The sequence below is a fragment of the mitochondrial genome of Oryza sativa (genome assembly GCF_034140825.1).
Source record: "Oryza sativa Japonica Group mitochondrion, complete genome".
Lineage (NCBI taxonomy): Eukaryota > Viridiplantae > Streptophyta > Magnoliopsida > Poales > Poaceae > Oryza > Oryza sativa.
This window is the reverse complement of record NC_011033.1, coordinates 362501-376066: the sequence shown is the minus strand read 5'-3', so window position 1 is coordinate 376066 and position 13566 is coordinate 362501. Positions and strand designations below refer to the sequence as shown.

At 45.3% G+C, this 13566-nt stretch overlaps 2 protein-coding genes and 1 non-coding gene across 3 annotated transcripts, besides 20 other annotated features.

Moving 5' to 3' along the window:
- Positions 1-7516: 7516 nt before the first annotated feature.
- Positions 7517-12237, bottom strand: nad2 (NADH dehydrogenase subunit 2; one part of a trans-spliced gene, as the record gives it). Coding sequence (YP_002000596.1) covers positions 7517-7705; positions 9108-9679; positions 12077-12237 — 922 coding nt within the window.
- Position 7527, bottom strand, in nad2: a sequence feature (C to U RNA editing).
- Position 7568, bottom strand, in nad2: a sequence feature (C to U RNA editing).
- Position 7575, bottom strand, in nad2: a sequence feature (C to U RNA editing).
- Position 7576, bottom strand, in nad2: a sequence feature (C to U RNA editing).
- Position 7581, bottom strand, in nad2: a sequence feature (C to U RNA editing).
- Position 7584, bottom strand, in nad2: a sequence feature (C to U RNA editing).
- Position 7587, bottom strand, in nad2: a sequence feature (C to U RNA editing).
- On the top strand, positions 8368-8889 carry orf173 (hypothetical protein). Its single transcript has one exon. It carries the CDS (start codon positions 8368-8370, stop codon positions 8887-8889), a length of 522 nt encoding a protein of 173 aa, YP_002000597.1.
- Position 9139, bottom strand, in nad2: a sequence feature (C to U RNA editing).
- Position 9140, bottom strand, in nad2: a sequence feature (C to U RNA editing).
- Position 9238, bottom strand, in nad2: a sequence feature (C to U RNA editing).
- Position 9328, bottom strand, in nad2: a sequence feature (C to U RNA editing).
- Position 9358, bottom strand, in nad2: a sequence feature (C to U RNA editing).
- Position 9424, bottom strand, in nad2: a sequence feature (C to U RNA editing).
- Position 9428, bottom strand, in nad2: a sequence feature (C to U RNA editing).
- Position 9458, bottom strand, in nad2: a sequence feature (C to U RNA editing).
- Position 9466, bottom strand, in nad2: a sequence feature (C to U RNA editing).
- Position 9577, bottom strand, in nad2: a sequence feature (C to U RNA editing).
- Position 9586, bottom strand, in nad2: a sequence feature (C to U RNA editing).
- Position 9598, bottom strand, in nad2: a sequence feature (C to U RNA editing).
- Position 12162, bottom strand, in nad2: a sequence feature (C to U RNA editing).
- Positions 12238-12874: 637 nt separating the features above from the next.
- trnY lies at positions 12875-12957 on the bottom strand. The gene has a single exon. It is a non-coding gene; the product is annotated as a tRNA-Tyr (tRNA).
- Positions 12958-13566: the final 609 nt, after the last annotated feature.

Genomic DNA, 13566 nt, shown 5'->3' with positions numbered 1-13566 from the left:
CAAAAAGCAATTCTTCATATACCTAAGAAAAGAGAATAGAAGTGGTTCCTTTTCTTTCTATACGAAATTCGACGATTTCGTTTGTGTTCATGTTGGCGATTTCAGATGTGAATGAGGCCGGGCGTCTCCCCTTCCTACGGGTTCCCCAGTGACACATCAACCACGCCCCTTCCTTTTCTCCGATCATAAATAACCGATCTCTTCTTGTCTTTCATCCCCCGTCCCCTTCTTTCTAATTCAAAAAAGAAAGGGGGGCGGTAAGGCGCCTATGGTTTGACAGGCTCGCAACTTACAAAGGGCACTCGCTGCTCGCAGGCCTGCTTCTTTCTATTATGATTTCTATGTCTATGAAAGCTCCTTTGACTCCAGCCCCATAAGCTATTCTTTCACCAGCACCTGCACCTACGAGACGACTATTGCTATTATTTTTCATTGCCATTCTTCTTCCTACTTCGAGGGGATCTGTAAAGAGAAGAAATGGACAAAAAAATGAGCTAAAGCCAAGCGAACAATTAAACAACTCGAGTGAAAAAGCCAGGAAAGAAAAGCTCTAACTTGAGTCAAAAAGCCAATAACCAAGATAAAAAAAGCTCGGCGAGCGAGTAGGTTAGGTAAAAGACACTAAGGTAAGTAAGGTAAGGAGGGAAGTTCGATTTTTCGAGGGTGGTTGTACCTGCTTGCCGATTCCTATTCAGAATACGAGAGTGACAAAGCGGAAAGACAAGTTAATAAGCCAGAAGAAGAGTAAGAGGTCTACGGCTGGAAGACCTGCTTTCCCCGTACTTGCTCATTCTTGTGATGGATTTCTTACTTTACCTGAATCCGATCTTGAAAGAATTAGCACAGCGGGACTGCTGAGATCACCTCTCCAGGGCATTAAGCCATGTCTTCTCTATGCGGATGATGCCCCCCCTCATTTTCCTAGATCCGAAGCCGCTGCCATTGCTATTATTAAAGGTACTAATGAAGCTCTTTTACCAAGGAAGGTCAACCTCTCCAAATCGGTGTTGTTAGTGACTACGGCTTGCAATAGCGAGCCACTTCGTGTGGCTTTACTGCGTCATTCAGACACAGGAACACGCGTAAGAAACGAATTAATTGTACTCAAACCATACACTATTTCCTCTTTATCTCATCCCTCCGGTGCTGCCTTCATAGCAGCGCTTACTCACTCTACAGTGAAATGTGATTCTTCGTCATGGGACTTCTCGTTAAGTGGTTGGCAATCCATCAGGAAACTGCGATCTTGCCCGGCCCCAACCTGCCAATAGGAATTTCACTGTCTTCCCGCAATCCTTCTACCCATTTTCTGTTCAATGGTTTCAATACAATAAAAAAAGAAACCATGATACTGAACTGAATCAATGGCATTCCCCAGCTTTGTTTTTGAACTCTGGTGGTGGCGATGAAGTGTTGTAGCCTTGTAGCACCCTTGGATGCACTCCATGCTCTTTCTTATATTTATTGCTCATAAATGGGCATGGCCAAACCTGAGATTTCCTTCCCAAGACTGATTTTATCTTTATTTATAGCCGTACGTAGCTTCTTGTTCTTACTCTCAATCGCTTGAGTCGGTCTAAGAACAAACCACTAAATGGTGCTTGATTCTCCTTAGCCGCAGGTTGATAAAGACGAAAGTCCACACTCGATCCTTAACCAAACAACAAGAAGAGGTGAATTTCACTGGTTTTTAGCATTATTGGAAAAAGAACCTAAGGGTGCAAGAGAAGGTTACAACAAAGGGTTTGATCGCTTATCAATTTTGAGTAAAAAGTCTTCCTGCCTCTTCTGTGAGTTACGGCCAGTAAGAGTAGTCACAGTCACTCGAAGTTGGCAAAGAAGCTAGCTAGCCACTCTCTTCGTAGAGAAAATAAAAGCAGCTGCTGGATAAAAAATAGTGTTTTTTCGATTCAATAGACCTATGGTCGGAGGATCCCTCCTTCTATCTATACCCCTTTCCTGGGTAGGCCTGGTAAGAAAGCAAATGAATACATAGAGTTTTGAAAGGAAAGAAAGCACATAGCTTGACAAGCGAGCATCCCTTTGATGGATGTGGGAAAGGCGGGTAGGAGAGGACAATGGGGAAGGAGGAATCACATAAAGTATGCTTTCCAGTCCAACCCCTCAGTACAGCTCAAGGGTTGACTGACCTGTCCGGCGGTCCAGAAGAATCGAAGGCAAGTAAAGGCGATCGACTGCCTACAGATGGTTGAGGAGACGAATCATGAAGGAGGATTGGGGATAAATGTAGATGGCATTTGAGAAGGGTCCAATGGTGAAATTGAAGGTGCACGAGGCGCGATGCGGTGAACTTGTGTTCAGAAAAATACAAAAGGGGCGGGAAACAACTGTAGCTCCTTGATTCCTTACGCAAGTTAGAGCCTTATGAAAGAGGGAAGACTGCTTATTAATAGGCAACTTTTCTTTAGACAAAAAAAACTGCTATTTGAGGGAATGCCGCATCCCTTTAATACTCCCTTCGAGGAATTTCTCTCGCGTCCCTGTAGTGATAAGAGCGCATTCTCTAACAGCTTTGAAGCCCTCGGCTGAAGGCCTGATTGAATAGCAATCTCGTCTGGAACTCCGAGACAAATGGGAACCATGCCAGCACCGCCACCGGGACGAAGATGACGATCCCCATCAGGTACTCAGAGAGCCTTGACAGATCCCCACAGCCCAAATGCCTTGACCACCGGTTTACTTGCTTGCGATATCTGTTGTAAAGATCACAAATGGATTGGAGCCTGTGAAATGTTTTCTATAGCAAAGGGATATAAAGAGTTGACGTCATAATAATACAGATTATCACCATATGGCTTGTACGTATCAGCATGGCCTCCATAGTAACCACGCCGAATGAATGCATCCTGGTTACTACTTGGAATATAGATAGGCCCCATTTTGATCGTAATACTTCATTCGATATATTTTTATAGCTAGCGATGACAATGTCAAACATACCCCGATATCCACATTGTATCTAGTCCAATAAATTGATTTAGCCCGAAGCATCACATCACCTAAAAGACTGATATCCAGCTCCATATAATCCAACAATTGGGCTCTATTCTCCTGAAGAGAAGACACTTGAACTTCGTCATGTGCTATTGAGCCTTTTGAACCTAAGTGCGGACATAAAGTCTTAGCCAATGTTTCTATACTATTAGGGAGTAGAGTGTATGAATCTCGTAGATGGAACACCAATTTCTTATTCCCCCTTTTTTCCTCAAAATTTCTAACTGGTAAAGCTTCTTGTTCCTCATCAGCGGTTTGATGGTGTACTCGACCATATGACTGGCTAAAAACTTCATTAAGAGATCGAATCGTGAGAAATTCGAAAAGTAAACTGTTTTCACGCCCTTGTGAGTAGATCCCAGTTTGGCTATACGCTCTATAAAATCTACCAACATTTTAGTAGTTCTTTGTTTCTGACTACCTTCAAGTCTTTGTCATTTTGGGACATAAAGAAATAAAACAACAACAGGTCTTTGCAATACATCAGTATTTTTCTACAACAAGAAGAAGAGGCAATACATAAGTATTATTCATAAAGGCAATACATGAGATATCTCTACACACCACACCTGAAAAGAAAATACTGAACAAGACAATACTTATGCTCACTACACTCTTGATCAGGAAGTACCAGCTCCTCATAAGTGAGACAACAGAACAGAAGTAGAAGCTACCGGATTCACGCCCGCTAAGAAAACCTCTTCTTCTTTAGATCCTGAAAAAACGAAAATAAGTAAGAAGGAGCAGTAGTAGTAGGAAGCCTTAAGTGACTTCGTTCATTTACGTTGAGATAGACGAGTAACTACCTTTTTCTATTTTAGTCACCGTGGTGGGCAGCCATCACGATGAGCGATTGCTGTTCTTCCAGCAGCGCCTTCTTCCTGTTTTCAAGAATGCGGATTTGGTTCTGAACAAGAACTATATCATCTTGTATGATCACTGCTGGATCGACGAAAGCCAGAAATAAAGGCTCCCCGAGGACACCCAGCATTTGCTCTAGTTCGAGCTTAGTGTTTTCTATATCAGCGATTTCTTGAGGAATCGCTGATAGTCTTGCAGCGATATCCATGGCTTTGACTCTTTCTTTCTTGTCCCGCAAAATATAGAGTGCGCCGAAGCTTCTATTTATAGGCGAGCCTATTCTTTAGCAGAAGAATTTCTTATTAGAAGTCCTTTTTTTAATAGACTGTAACATAGATAATTTGCCCAGAATTCATGTCCTCCATTAGTGCGAAAAAGAATGAATCCCTTGAGTCCGGCCCCCCCCGGGTATCGACACGCGGCTTAATCCCGATCACATCCTGAGGCAATAATAGAGCGAATAATTCTGAGAGTACTCCACCACGAGCAGCGAAAGCACGCTCAGCCAATCCTCACTCGACGGCTCCGTCCTTGCTTAGGAAAAAGTCGAACCACTCGCAGATGGATCTTTTTTTTCTAGCTTTAGAGCTCACTCTGTCAGTCCACTAACACCACACATATTCACGTCATGAAAGATTAGATTCCAGATTTAGGGTATAAAGTATACTATCACATATTCACGTCATGAAAGAATAGATAGCAACCGGTCTCGGCTCTAGTTTTCCTAGAGGGGGTTAAACCCACCCCAGGTAGAGACACTCAGTCTAAGAGAAACGAAGACTGATGGTCATTTGACTTACAGTCTTCGTTTCTCTTTTTTACCCTTATCAGCTCTTGAATGTTGGTATCGATTTGATCATGCCTCCAGCTTATTGGCCATAAAAATCTCCTGCGACTCTTGGTTGACCACCATGGTCTGCAGCTCCTGCCTTTCTTTACCCTTCCGCTTTTCGGGAAACAGATTACGCTTTCACGTAGAAAATGGAAGGTCTTCGCTATATATAAAAGAGCTCTTTACCCTTGGCAATAGAGCAGCGCCTACGTACAGTACCTTTTATCCTTTTTTTATTCCTTTACTATTATGTATATGTATGTGGGTTTACATAACTTTTTATGAGCACAGGGTTTTTTATAATGTAAAATTTGGATAGGACCTTTTCAAAGGTTTACTACGACCAAGAAAGATGTCCCATCAGTTAATTCAGATAGTAAGCAAGAACTAGGTGGATTCAAACAATATTGTTCAGTTCTTTGAATAAATAATAAGACCTTTTTTTGTGCTTTTGTTCAATAGAGCCCTTCCGGTCAACCTAAAGAAAGCCATATGAACCGCTATTTAGTCCTTGAATGAAGAAAGGTAGTAATTTCATCTAGTTGCATTCCATCGAACTAAGGTGGGATTGAAGAAAGGGATTTAGCCTTTTCAAAAAAGAAGCTCTGTCGCTCTCCTAGTTGCTAAAGAATCCGGAGCTCTCTACGCAGCTCTTTCCTCTCAGGTCTTTTCATACTTGTGAACTTGAAGCCAGAAGCTTGATTTCTTTGCAAACTGCGAGGCTTCTATCTAGATGGTTAGGTCACAGGAGCTTTGTGGAAGAAATGGATTTCTAGTAAAAGCTACTGCAAGAGATTTCCAATTGGGTAGATTAAGCCTAACCTGTTAAAATCCGCGAGCCCCTTCTCATATTCGGAACTGGTACAGTAAAAGCTCTTGTGGGCTCGCTCCTGCTGCTTGACTCGACCGGACGGGAGAGGTTGTTTAAGAATCGAGATAGGCACTCAGAAATCAAGAGTAAGATAGACGTCTAAGAGATCAAGATGCAGCCGGTGGAAGATGGTATCAAAATGCAAATAGATATGTTCGGCAGTCAACAGTTCTTTCTTCTCTCAAAAATGTGGTAATTAGGCTGCCTCTATGGGGTACAATAGGTGGTTAGTTGGCTCCCTGTATGGTTGGTACCTGCTTTCCCGTAAGTCCGTACGGAGAATCAATAAAGGCATCCGCAGTGGAATCAAACTCATAAGGGACAGGATCACCACCATTCGGTAGACCAAACACCCTATGAACACTGTCGGCGCTCACAGCAATACGTCCTCTACCAGGGAGAACAAGTTCTGAAGTAGTTGCATCATAATTATTCATGAGAAAAGTGCTCAAACCAGCAGGTAGAGTTGTGCGACCCAATTTTCAGGAGACCTCCAAACTCAACTCCATTCACCCGTGCCTTCTGGTCGGGCTTCATACCCTTGTACAAGATGGATAGCAACGCTGAAGCACACTAGCAAGAGCATTGTAGCACAGGCTGCCAGCCAATAACTAACTCATACGAAATTAATGGAGCATAGTAGCGCTTTCCCCTGTGCATCACTCACATCAACTATCAACTCTTTATCTATGTCAATTCTTGATTGACAGACAAGAAGGAGTAGGCGGCAGTGGTGAACAATCATCGGTATCCTTCTTTTCCCCATAAACAAGCACGGCTTTTGTGATTGTTCTTGGAATAGCATACTCCGACTCGCGTAAATGCAGCTTCACCAGAGGGTACGGAATCGGAAGACTCACTTGTTTAATCATATAAAGTGAAAGAAGTTCTCCTATCATGGATTGTGAATGGCTCAAGTGATTGCTTGGTTGGGTCAGTCCGGTTCTCAGAGAATCCATGTGTTTCGTGCTTCGTGTTAGCTTGTGAGTAAACGGCTACTGTTTTCTTGACTCTCCTTGTTCTGGCCTCGCTTGCTTGCATTCCTGTACTTCCTCAAGGTATCAATGAAACAGGCAATCAAGATCTAGTTGAGCAAGGCATGAATGATAATTGATGTGACTAATCCCCCTGTTTGCTTCTTCCTTCATCCGGGCTGGGCACGTACTCCGATTTCGAACTTAGTTTGGCTAGATTCGAATGCCTTTTCGAATTTAATACGACATCTCTTGATACCTTTCACTCCTATTGGTCAGACAGATCCGGGCTTATCAAGTGGTACTGAAATAGGGTAAAATTCAGTTTAGTAGAAAGGAAGGAAGCAAGTGAAGAAAGATGGGATCAAATTGTGAATGTTCTTGGTTCGCATCTTGCTTTTTGGGCGTGGTTTCGCAATGGAGCTAGAAAGATTGGTCAACTACTTCTTAAACCCAAGCAAGCTACTTTGACTACTTTACCTAGCCCAAGCCAGACTTCAAACTTACTTTCTCTATTTAGCTCTTAAGCCTTTTTCTACCGACCGAACATGAAGAAGCTCACGGAAGAAGTAAGTCATTACGGTTGGCAGGGATTGACTTTCCGTTGAAGTATTTTCTTACCTGTTGTATAGAAGTCTTCGTTTCAGTCCTCCTAGTGGCCATTGCTCCTAGTATGAGTAGTTGTGATGGGCTGCGAGTTCCCGGGGTGACGAGCCTTTAGCATCCAGATTGGGCAATACGAGATAGATTGATTTACTTCGAGGATAGTCTTTCTTTTCCAAGCGAGAAAGTGCAAGTGTTTCTATTTTCACAAGTGAAGATATTGAAAAGCATATCCGAAAGCAAAGAAATATTACCTGGGCGTTGTACGCCCTTCTTGTTTTTGAATCACGGAAATGCGGAGGTTTTAATTAGTGCTTACCTGCAGTCCACCCTTTCTTTGAACCTTGTCAATGATCGAATTTACAGATATGAACTGAGTGCCATTTGATGAGTAAGATCGAACAAGGGAGAGGGATATGGAAAGGATGAAGTAATGAAAGAGGAAGTCATTGCTAGTAGTAACGACTTGTCACGATCCATTGGTTCATATAGAATCCATGTCCTAGGTCTATCAAAAAACATTCTTTTCACTAAGCGTATATAATAAAATAGAGTGAAAGGGTCCACCCCGAAACCAAGGGGGTACTAACTAACAGCTGAGTCCTCTCCGAACCGCAGGAGATAGTTGCCCATCATACGGCTCACCAACTTCACTTGCCTCTAAGGGGGGCTCGCTCCGGGCGGGTTCGGATCACTTACTATACACGGCCCTACGAAGGGGTTAGGAGCGTTTTCAAGATGATTCTTTCTTTGTCGAGACGAAAAAGGTCTTTTCGATTTCAAAATGTGAGTCTGTTTTGCCCACTTTATCCATCCCCCTCTATCAAAATGATCAAAAAGGCATTTAAAATGCTTCTTATTCCCGTGTTTGATCTTATCCATCTCTGCCCCGCTTCCATGTGGGCAGAGACCCCTGTAGAGAATGAAGAGGAGCCAAGGATCTTACTCTCAAGAGTGCTTCGATAGGCTCCACTCTCTCCCCTGAATAAGTCAGGCTCCGTTAGCCTGGGCTGAGATGGGGATAACGAGTCGACGATTGAAGCCCCCAACGTTCTGCCAGACACTGGACAGGGGTAAGCTCTGTAAATGTGTAGAGCCAAGTGTAGTGTGGTGTAGTAGTAGGCACTTCTAGGCCCCTTCCCGGCTACTGGATCACTCCAGTGCTTCGGGTACTACGGACCCTCTGCCATCCATTGCAGCAGAGCCGTTTCATGAGCGGGGGGGCTAAGCGCAGTTCTTTGAATCAAAGGTTTTATGAAATCGAAATCGATTCTTTTTTAGATATCTGGATAGATGGATGGATCTATCTTGATATTCAGATATCTTTTGCAATCAGCCCCAAATCCTTGATTTGGCCAGGAAACAAAGCACTGCTTTGGGCCCAGGAAGCGAAGGGAATGAGCTCGGCTGCTTCTCCTCCACACTTCTTTATTTCTCCGTGCCCCTTCCGCATGCGCTTCGCGCGCCATTGGCGCTTTGCTCTCCTCTTATTTCTTCATTGGAGGGTTCGGATGGACTTCGCCGTTCTTTCCCAACGAAAATGGAAAGGGCTGTATCACATCGAGATGTCGATTCGTTTTCCGCCCCAAATGAGATGGGGAATTAGTCACCTCTGTCCCTTCATCTTTATGAAAGGAATCAAGGCCCGGCCCGGCTCGCGTCGTTCCAACAACCGACGGGGAGCACCTCAGTATACGATCGCGCGCAGTAACTGGGAGTCCTATTACACCTAAGGCCAACTTCCATTCACCAAACCCAGGTTCATCTCGTGTAGTGATTGTGGACTCGTACAAGGATATGGAGTCGACGGTTGATGTATCAGACTCGACCCTGTCTTTCGTAGCATGCATTCCCATCTGTGTTGCAACTGATTCGGTAAGCTACGTGTCCGGTGCACGGAAAACTGCCTTCGGTCTCCCAACCTTACTCATGGCAACCTTCCGGCCGCCCAACAACCTATAACGCTAGTCACTACTCCCACTGGGGCTAGGAAGTAAGCCCCACAACCCAAAGCGGCGAAGAACAAATAGAATTTGCTACAAAAGCCGGCTAACGGGGGTATTCCTGCGTATGAGAACATTGTAATGGAGAAGGTCATAGCCAAAATAGGATTCGTTTTGGCTAGAGCGCCCAAATCCGCTATATATTTGACACGGGTTTGCCGTAATGCTGGAACTATGGCGAATGCATCTATCGTCATTGATGCATAAATAAATATACCAATTAGTAGTGATTGAATTCCTTCTATGGTTCCACATGAGAAACCAGTACGAATATAACCTACATGTCCAATCGAACTATGAGCTAGAGGTCTTTTGACTTTCGTTTGGGCCATGGCGGCCAGTGCTCCTAAGATCATAGAAGCAATGCTGCAGAAAAAGAAGATTTGTTGTAATGTACCCCCATAGGAAGCAACAATAGAAACACGTGACATATTTGCAGAAATAGAGATTTTAGGCGCAATAGAAAGGAATGCTGTCACCGGGGTGGGTGAACCCTCATAGATATCAGGTGCCCACATATATAGAGTCAAAAGAGAGATTGAGTCCGAGGGAGAGGGGGGTTTTCTTGGGGCTCGAGAGATTGAATAGATAGGGCCCCACAAGTTGTTAATTCGCCGCTGGGGAATTCACACAAAAGGGAAGGACTTATTCTCAACGAAAAAAGTGCTCTCTGAACCGAACATGAAAGTTGTTTTCCATCAGACGGCTGTTCACGTAACTCCACTCTCGGCTTGGATTATATATCCATTTGGTCCGCTCCCGGCCATTCCACACGCTGCCTAGCAGAGACGTGGTTATCTGAAGTGGATTCTCTCTTTTGTAGTAGATGCCGAACCTGCTGCTCAGTGGGCGGGCGCAGCAGCTACATGGACCCCTTTCTTTATGTTGTTGCCAGCGCTTTCCCGGGCCGAGCCGGAATTCTTTATTAGAACGTCGGCAGGCAAAGCCCGAAGGAAGGCAGCTATCCCCTCGGCCTTCTTCCTTTTCGATGAAAAACAAATCGACATCTCAATCTCCGAAAGCGTTTTCCTTACCCGGAAAATCCCCCCCCCCCTTCGTCGAGCCTTTCCTTTAGTGGTAAGGGATATGCACTTTATCTGAACGTCGGCAGGCATTCCGGAATTCTCCTTTTTGGGCCCCGGGTGAACATAGGCTCAAACATGATTGGAGGGGTCCTAGCTACGCCATGCGTTCAATACAAAAAAAAGCCTCTGGGAAGCTGCAGGGATTACAAAAAGAGGGTGCTTTCCTGTGTTGCACTGAAAAAAGGACAAAGGAGAAGACGCTCTTCGACTTTCTTTCTTCCTCCCGCGCCCGCCTAAGCCCGGCCCGGCCCGCGTTAGAGGGGAAGATTAGCAAAGCGGAAAAAGACAGAGGGAGGGGGAGCTGCATCTTATTCTCTTCGCGAGAACTTCAGGATCGGAGAAGCATTCGGAAGGGGCGAGGCCTTCATTTCGTTGGCAGAAGCAGAAACGATCCAATCCATTCGGGGCTTCGGGGAACCCAAAAACGAACTCTGTTTACTTTTTTCATAGATAGATGATATATATAGGAATAATATATACATCCCTTTACTTTAGATGTCTATGTATCTATTTTTTAATCATCTCCCGATTATCTTTTTTTTTCTAGTTCGCACTGCTCTTTCTCTCTAAATTGCATCAAAGAAAATAGAGAGAGAGCAGATGGATCCTATCCCCTATAACGAACACTCATTTCTATCTATTGATAGAAAAGAAAGATCTTCGTCACGGACTTTGCCTTTGTTCTATTTTTTTTAGATTTGAGGAATTCCTCATATCCAAGGCAGCTCCCCACAAACACCCCACCCATACGACTATGCCCTCTTTTGAATCGACAGTAGATTGGGCTTCATAGCTACTTTCATTCTAAAGACGAATATTAGTCAATAGGCAGGCTTCTTTCAGTAGCAAACATATTCATTTTCACCGGGCTCCGCGCACCTTTGGTACTTCAGGAGGGCAAGCTGTTTTATAGTGACTTCTTTCTTAGGGTAGGGCGACGAATACTTCAAATTCCGGAAAGGGGTCGCGAAGCTAAAGCGAAAGTTGTAGAAAGCCGGGAGAAAAAGCGAAAGCTTGCTCGAAACGGCCTATACCCTAACCCTCGGAAGCGAAGACGCAAAGCGTCACTTTTCAAAAGGAAGGAGTGAGGCTGACTGAATCCATCCATAAAACCGTCAAGGAAACGAAGTTCGTTCCCTTTCATCAAGTGGGTAAGGTAGGCGAACCACTTAAGCTTTGCCTTAGACTGACGGAACAAAGCTAAGAAGTAGGCTGAATGGAAAAAGGAAAGGGACAAGGGCGGTCGTCGCTTGGCGCGAAGGCTGCTGGTTCGGTACGGTACTAAAGGTCCTCGGACTTCCAGGCGGTTTTTCTTTTGGGCTGCTGGGAACCCTTGGATCTCGCCAATACAGCCTCCTATGGTTTTCGTTACCGAGATATCTTTTCTTTTTCCCAGGGATTTTTTGGGTAATCAGCTCCCATGCTGCAAACAGTCAAATCTGAACCTTGTCGCTCTTCTTTCCTCGTGGGCAGGAAGCACACCAGCAGCGTGCGTTGCGTGATTCCACTGTGTTTTTTGCACTTGACTGGGTGGACAGTTGACCGGAAGATAACTTCGATTCGCCCGGCCAGCAGGCGGGCGGCGTGCTTATCTTGTGTGACAACACTACAGAGCGAGTAGCTCTTCTAGTCGGGCAGCTGTGTGACAACACTCCTGAGAAAGCGGCGCTTTTGTGTAACATGCTATGGTCTCAACGCCCTTACGAGGTAGTGATGAGTTTCACGCGCTCTAAGCCCGGCCCGCGCGCAGTTAGGAGGATTGGCCGCTATCTGAGCGGTACCACCCATCCTACCCTACTACCTATAGGGGGCCGTCCGTCCTACAGCCGCCCGAAAAGGAACTGCAGTAATCTTGAATAGGAATCCTACAGCGATAAAAAGAATCCCCATAAAAATACCACTAGATTGAGCACCAGTGATTTCGTATCCGGTCAAAATCTTGGCTAATTGATCGAAGTGGGTAGCTCCAGTAGACCCATAGATCATGGAACAAATAGGGTGGGTAGGCCCAACCACCACACTACACGTATAGACGCGAACCCCCCTCCTTACCGTACGTGCGACTCTCACCGCATACGGCTCGCACAAAGACTCCAAAATCCATCCCGAGCTTTTTATTCCACCTCTCCTCCCCAATCCTCGATCAAACTAGCCTTCCCCAGCAAGAAAACGTATCCGCACAGGCGCAACAAAGCGCTCATCGCTTGTTCTTGAGCGCGCAAGGCGCTCAAGACGGTGATTCTTGCTTCAAAACTAAAGGGCTAAAGCACTCCAGCTTCGAAGCTGGAGTTTGCAACTTCAAAACTACAGGTTTTAGCCCTCCTGCTGGGTGGGCGCTTCCTTCGTCTATCGTATGCCTCGCTTGGCTTCGTCCCGAACCAAGGAGGCATGATGGCGGGCGCGTGCGTGTGCCGACTGCAGAGACTACAAGCCGACGCCGGAAGCGACTCGCTTCTATTCTCGATTGGATATAGATGGGGAATCTCTATAGATCGTCTTTTTTCGACAACCTCTCTAAAACGCATACGAGAAAATTGCACTTCACGGCACGGCCAAAAAAAGAAAGAGCTTCGCTCGGTTGGCCCTCCTAGGCTTCCGCCTACTTTCTCTTCTCTTAAGTCTACAACAAGTGGGAGAGGCAGGATTCGAACCTACGTAGAAAACCTTCAACAGATTTACAGTCTGTCGCTTTTGACCGCTCGGCCACTCTCCCCTCCCCGGGGATACGCCCCCCTCAAACAAAGGGTTCCTGAATAAGAAGGACCTTCGTTCTTAAGTTAAGAAGAGCAGATGGGAACTATTAGATTTGCTAGCGTTCCGGGAGAATAAATAAGGTCATTTAGTAAGTTCATAACAATTTCTGTAAAGCAAGGGGCAAAGCTTCTACGACAGCTTCCCCCTCATTGCCATCGTCGGCCTTCCCCAGCTCCCCTCCTTCGTCGCTTCTGGCTAAGCATCTTTCGGCGGAGGAAAGGAGGCGACTAGTCGCTTCTGGCGAAGCAGCGAGTTCATGAGCAAGTGAATGAACGAGCTGCGAGTGAAGTGCAACAGTCGTAAGTAAGGCTCGCCGTGTTCCTAAAAGAAGTGACCATCTTTTCTTCCCTTCTACTGACACTGAGCGAGCAGCAAGCATAGGCAATAGAGTCAGCTTACGGGGTGGGGCGCAAGCAAGCGTTTTCAGGCTCCGCTAGCTAGCGTACTCTTCTGCTATCAATGAAACCGAAAGAAAAAACCAGTGCCCTTTCGTATAGATCGAGACGCAGTACTTTTTCTTTACTTCTTCCATACTAGGAAGAATGGAAGGAAATCCTTCGATAACACT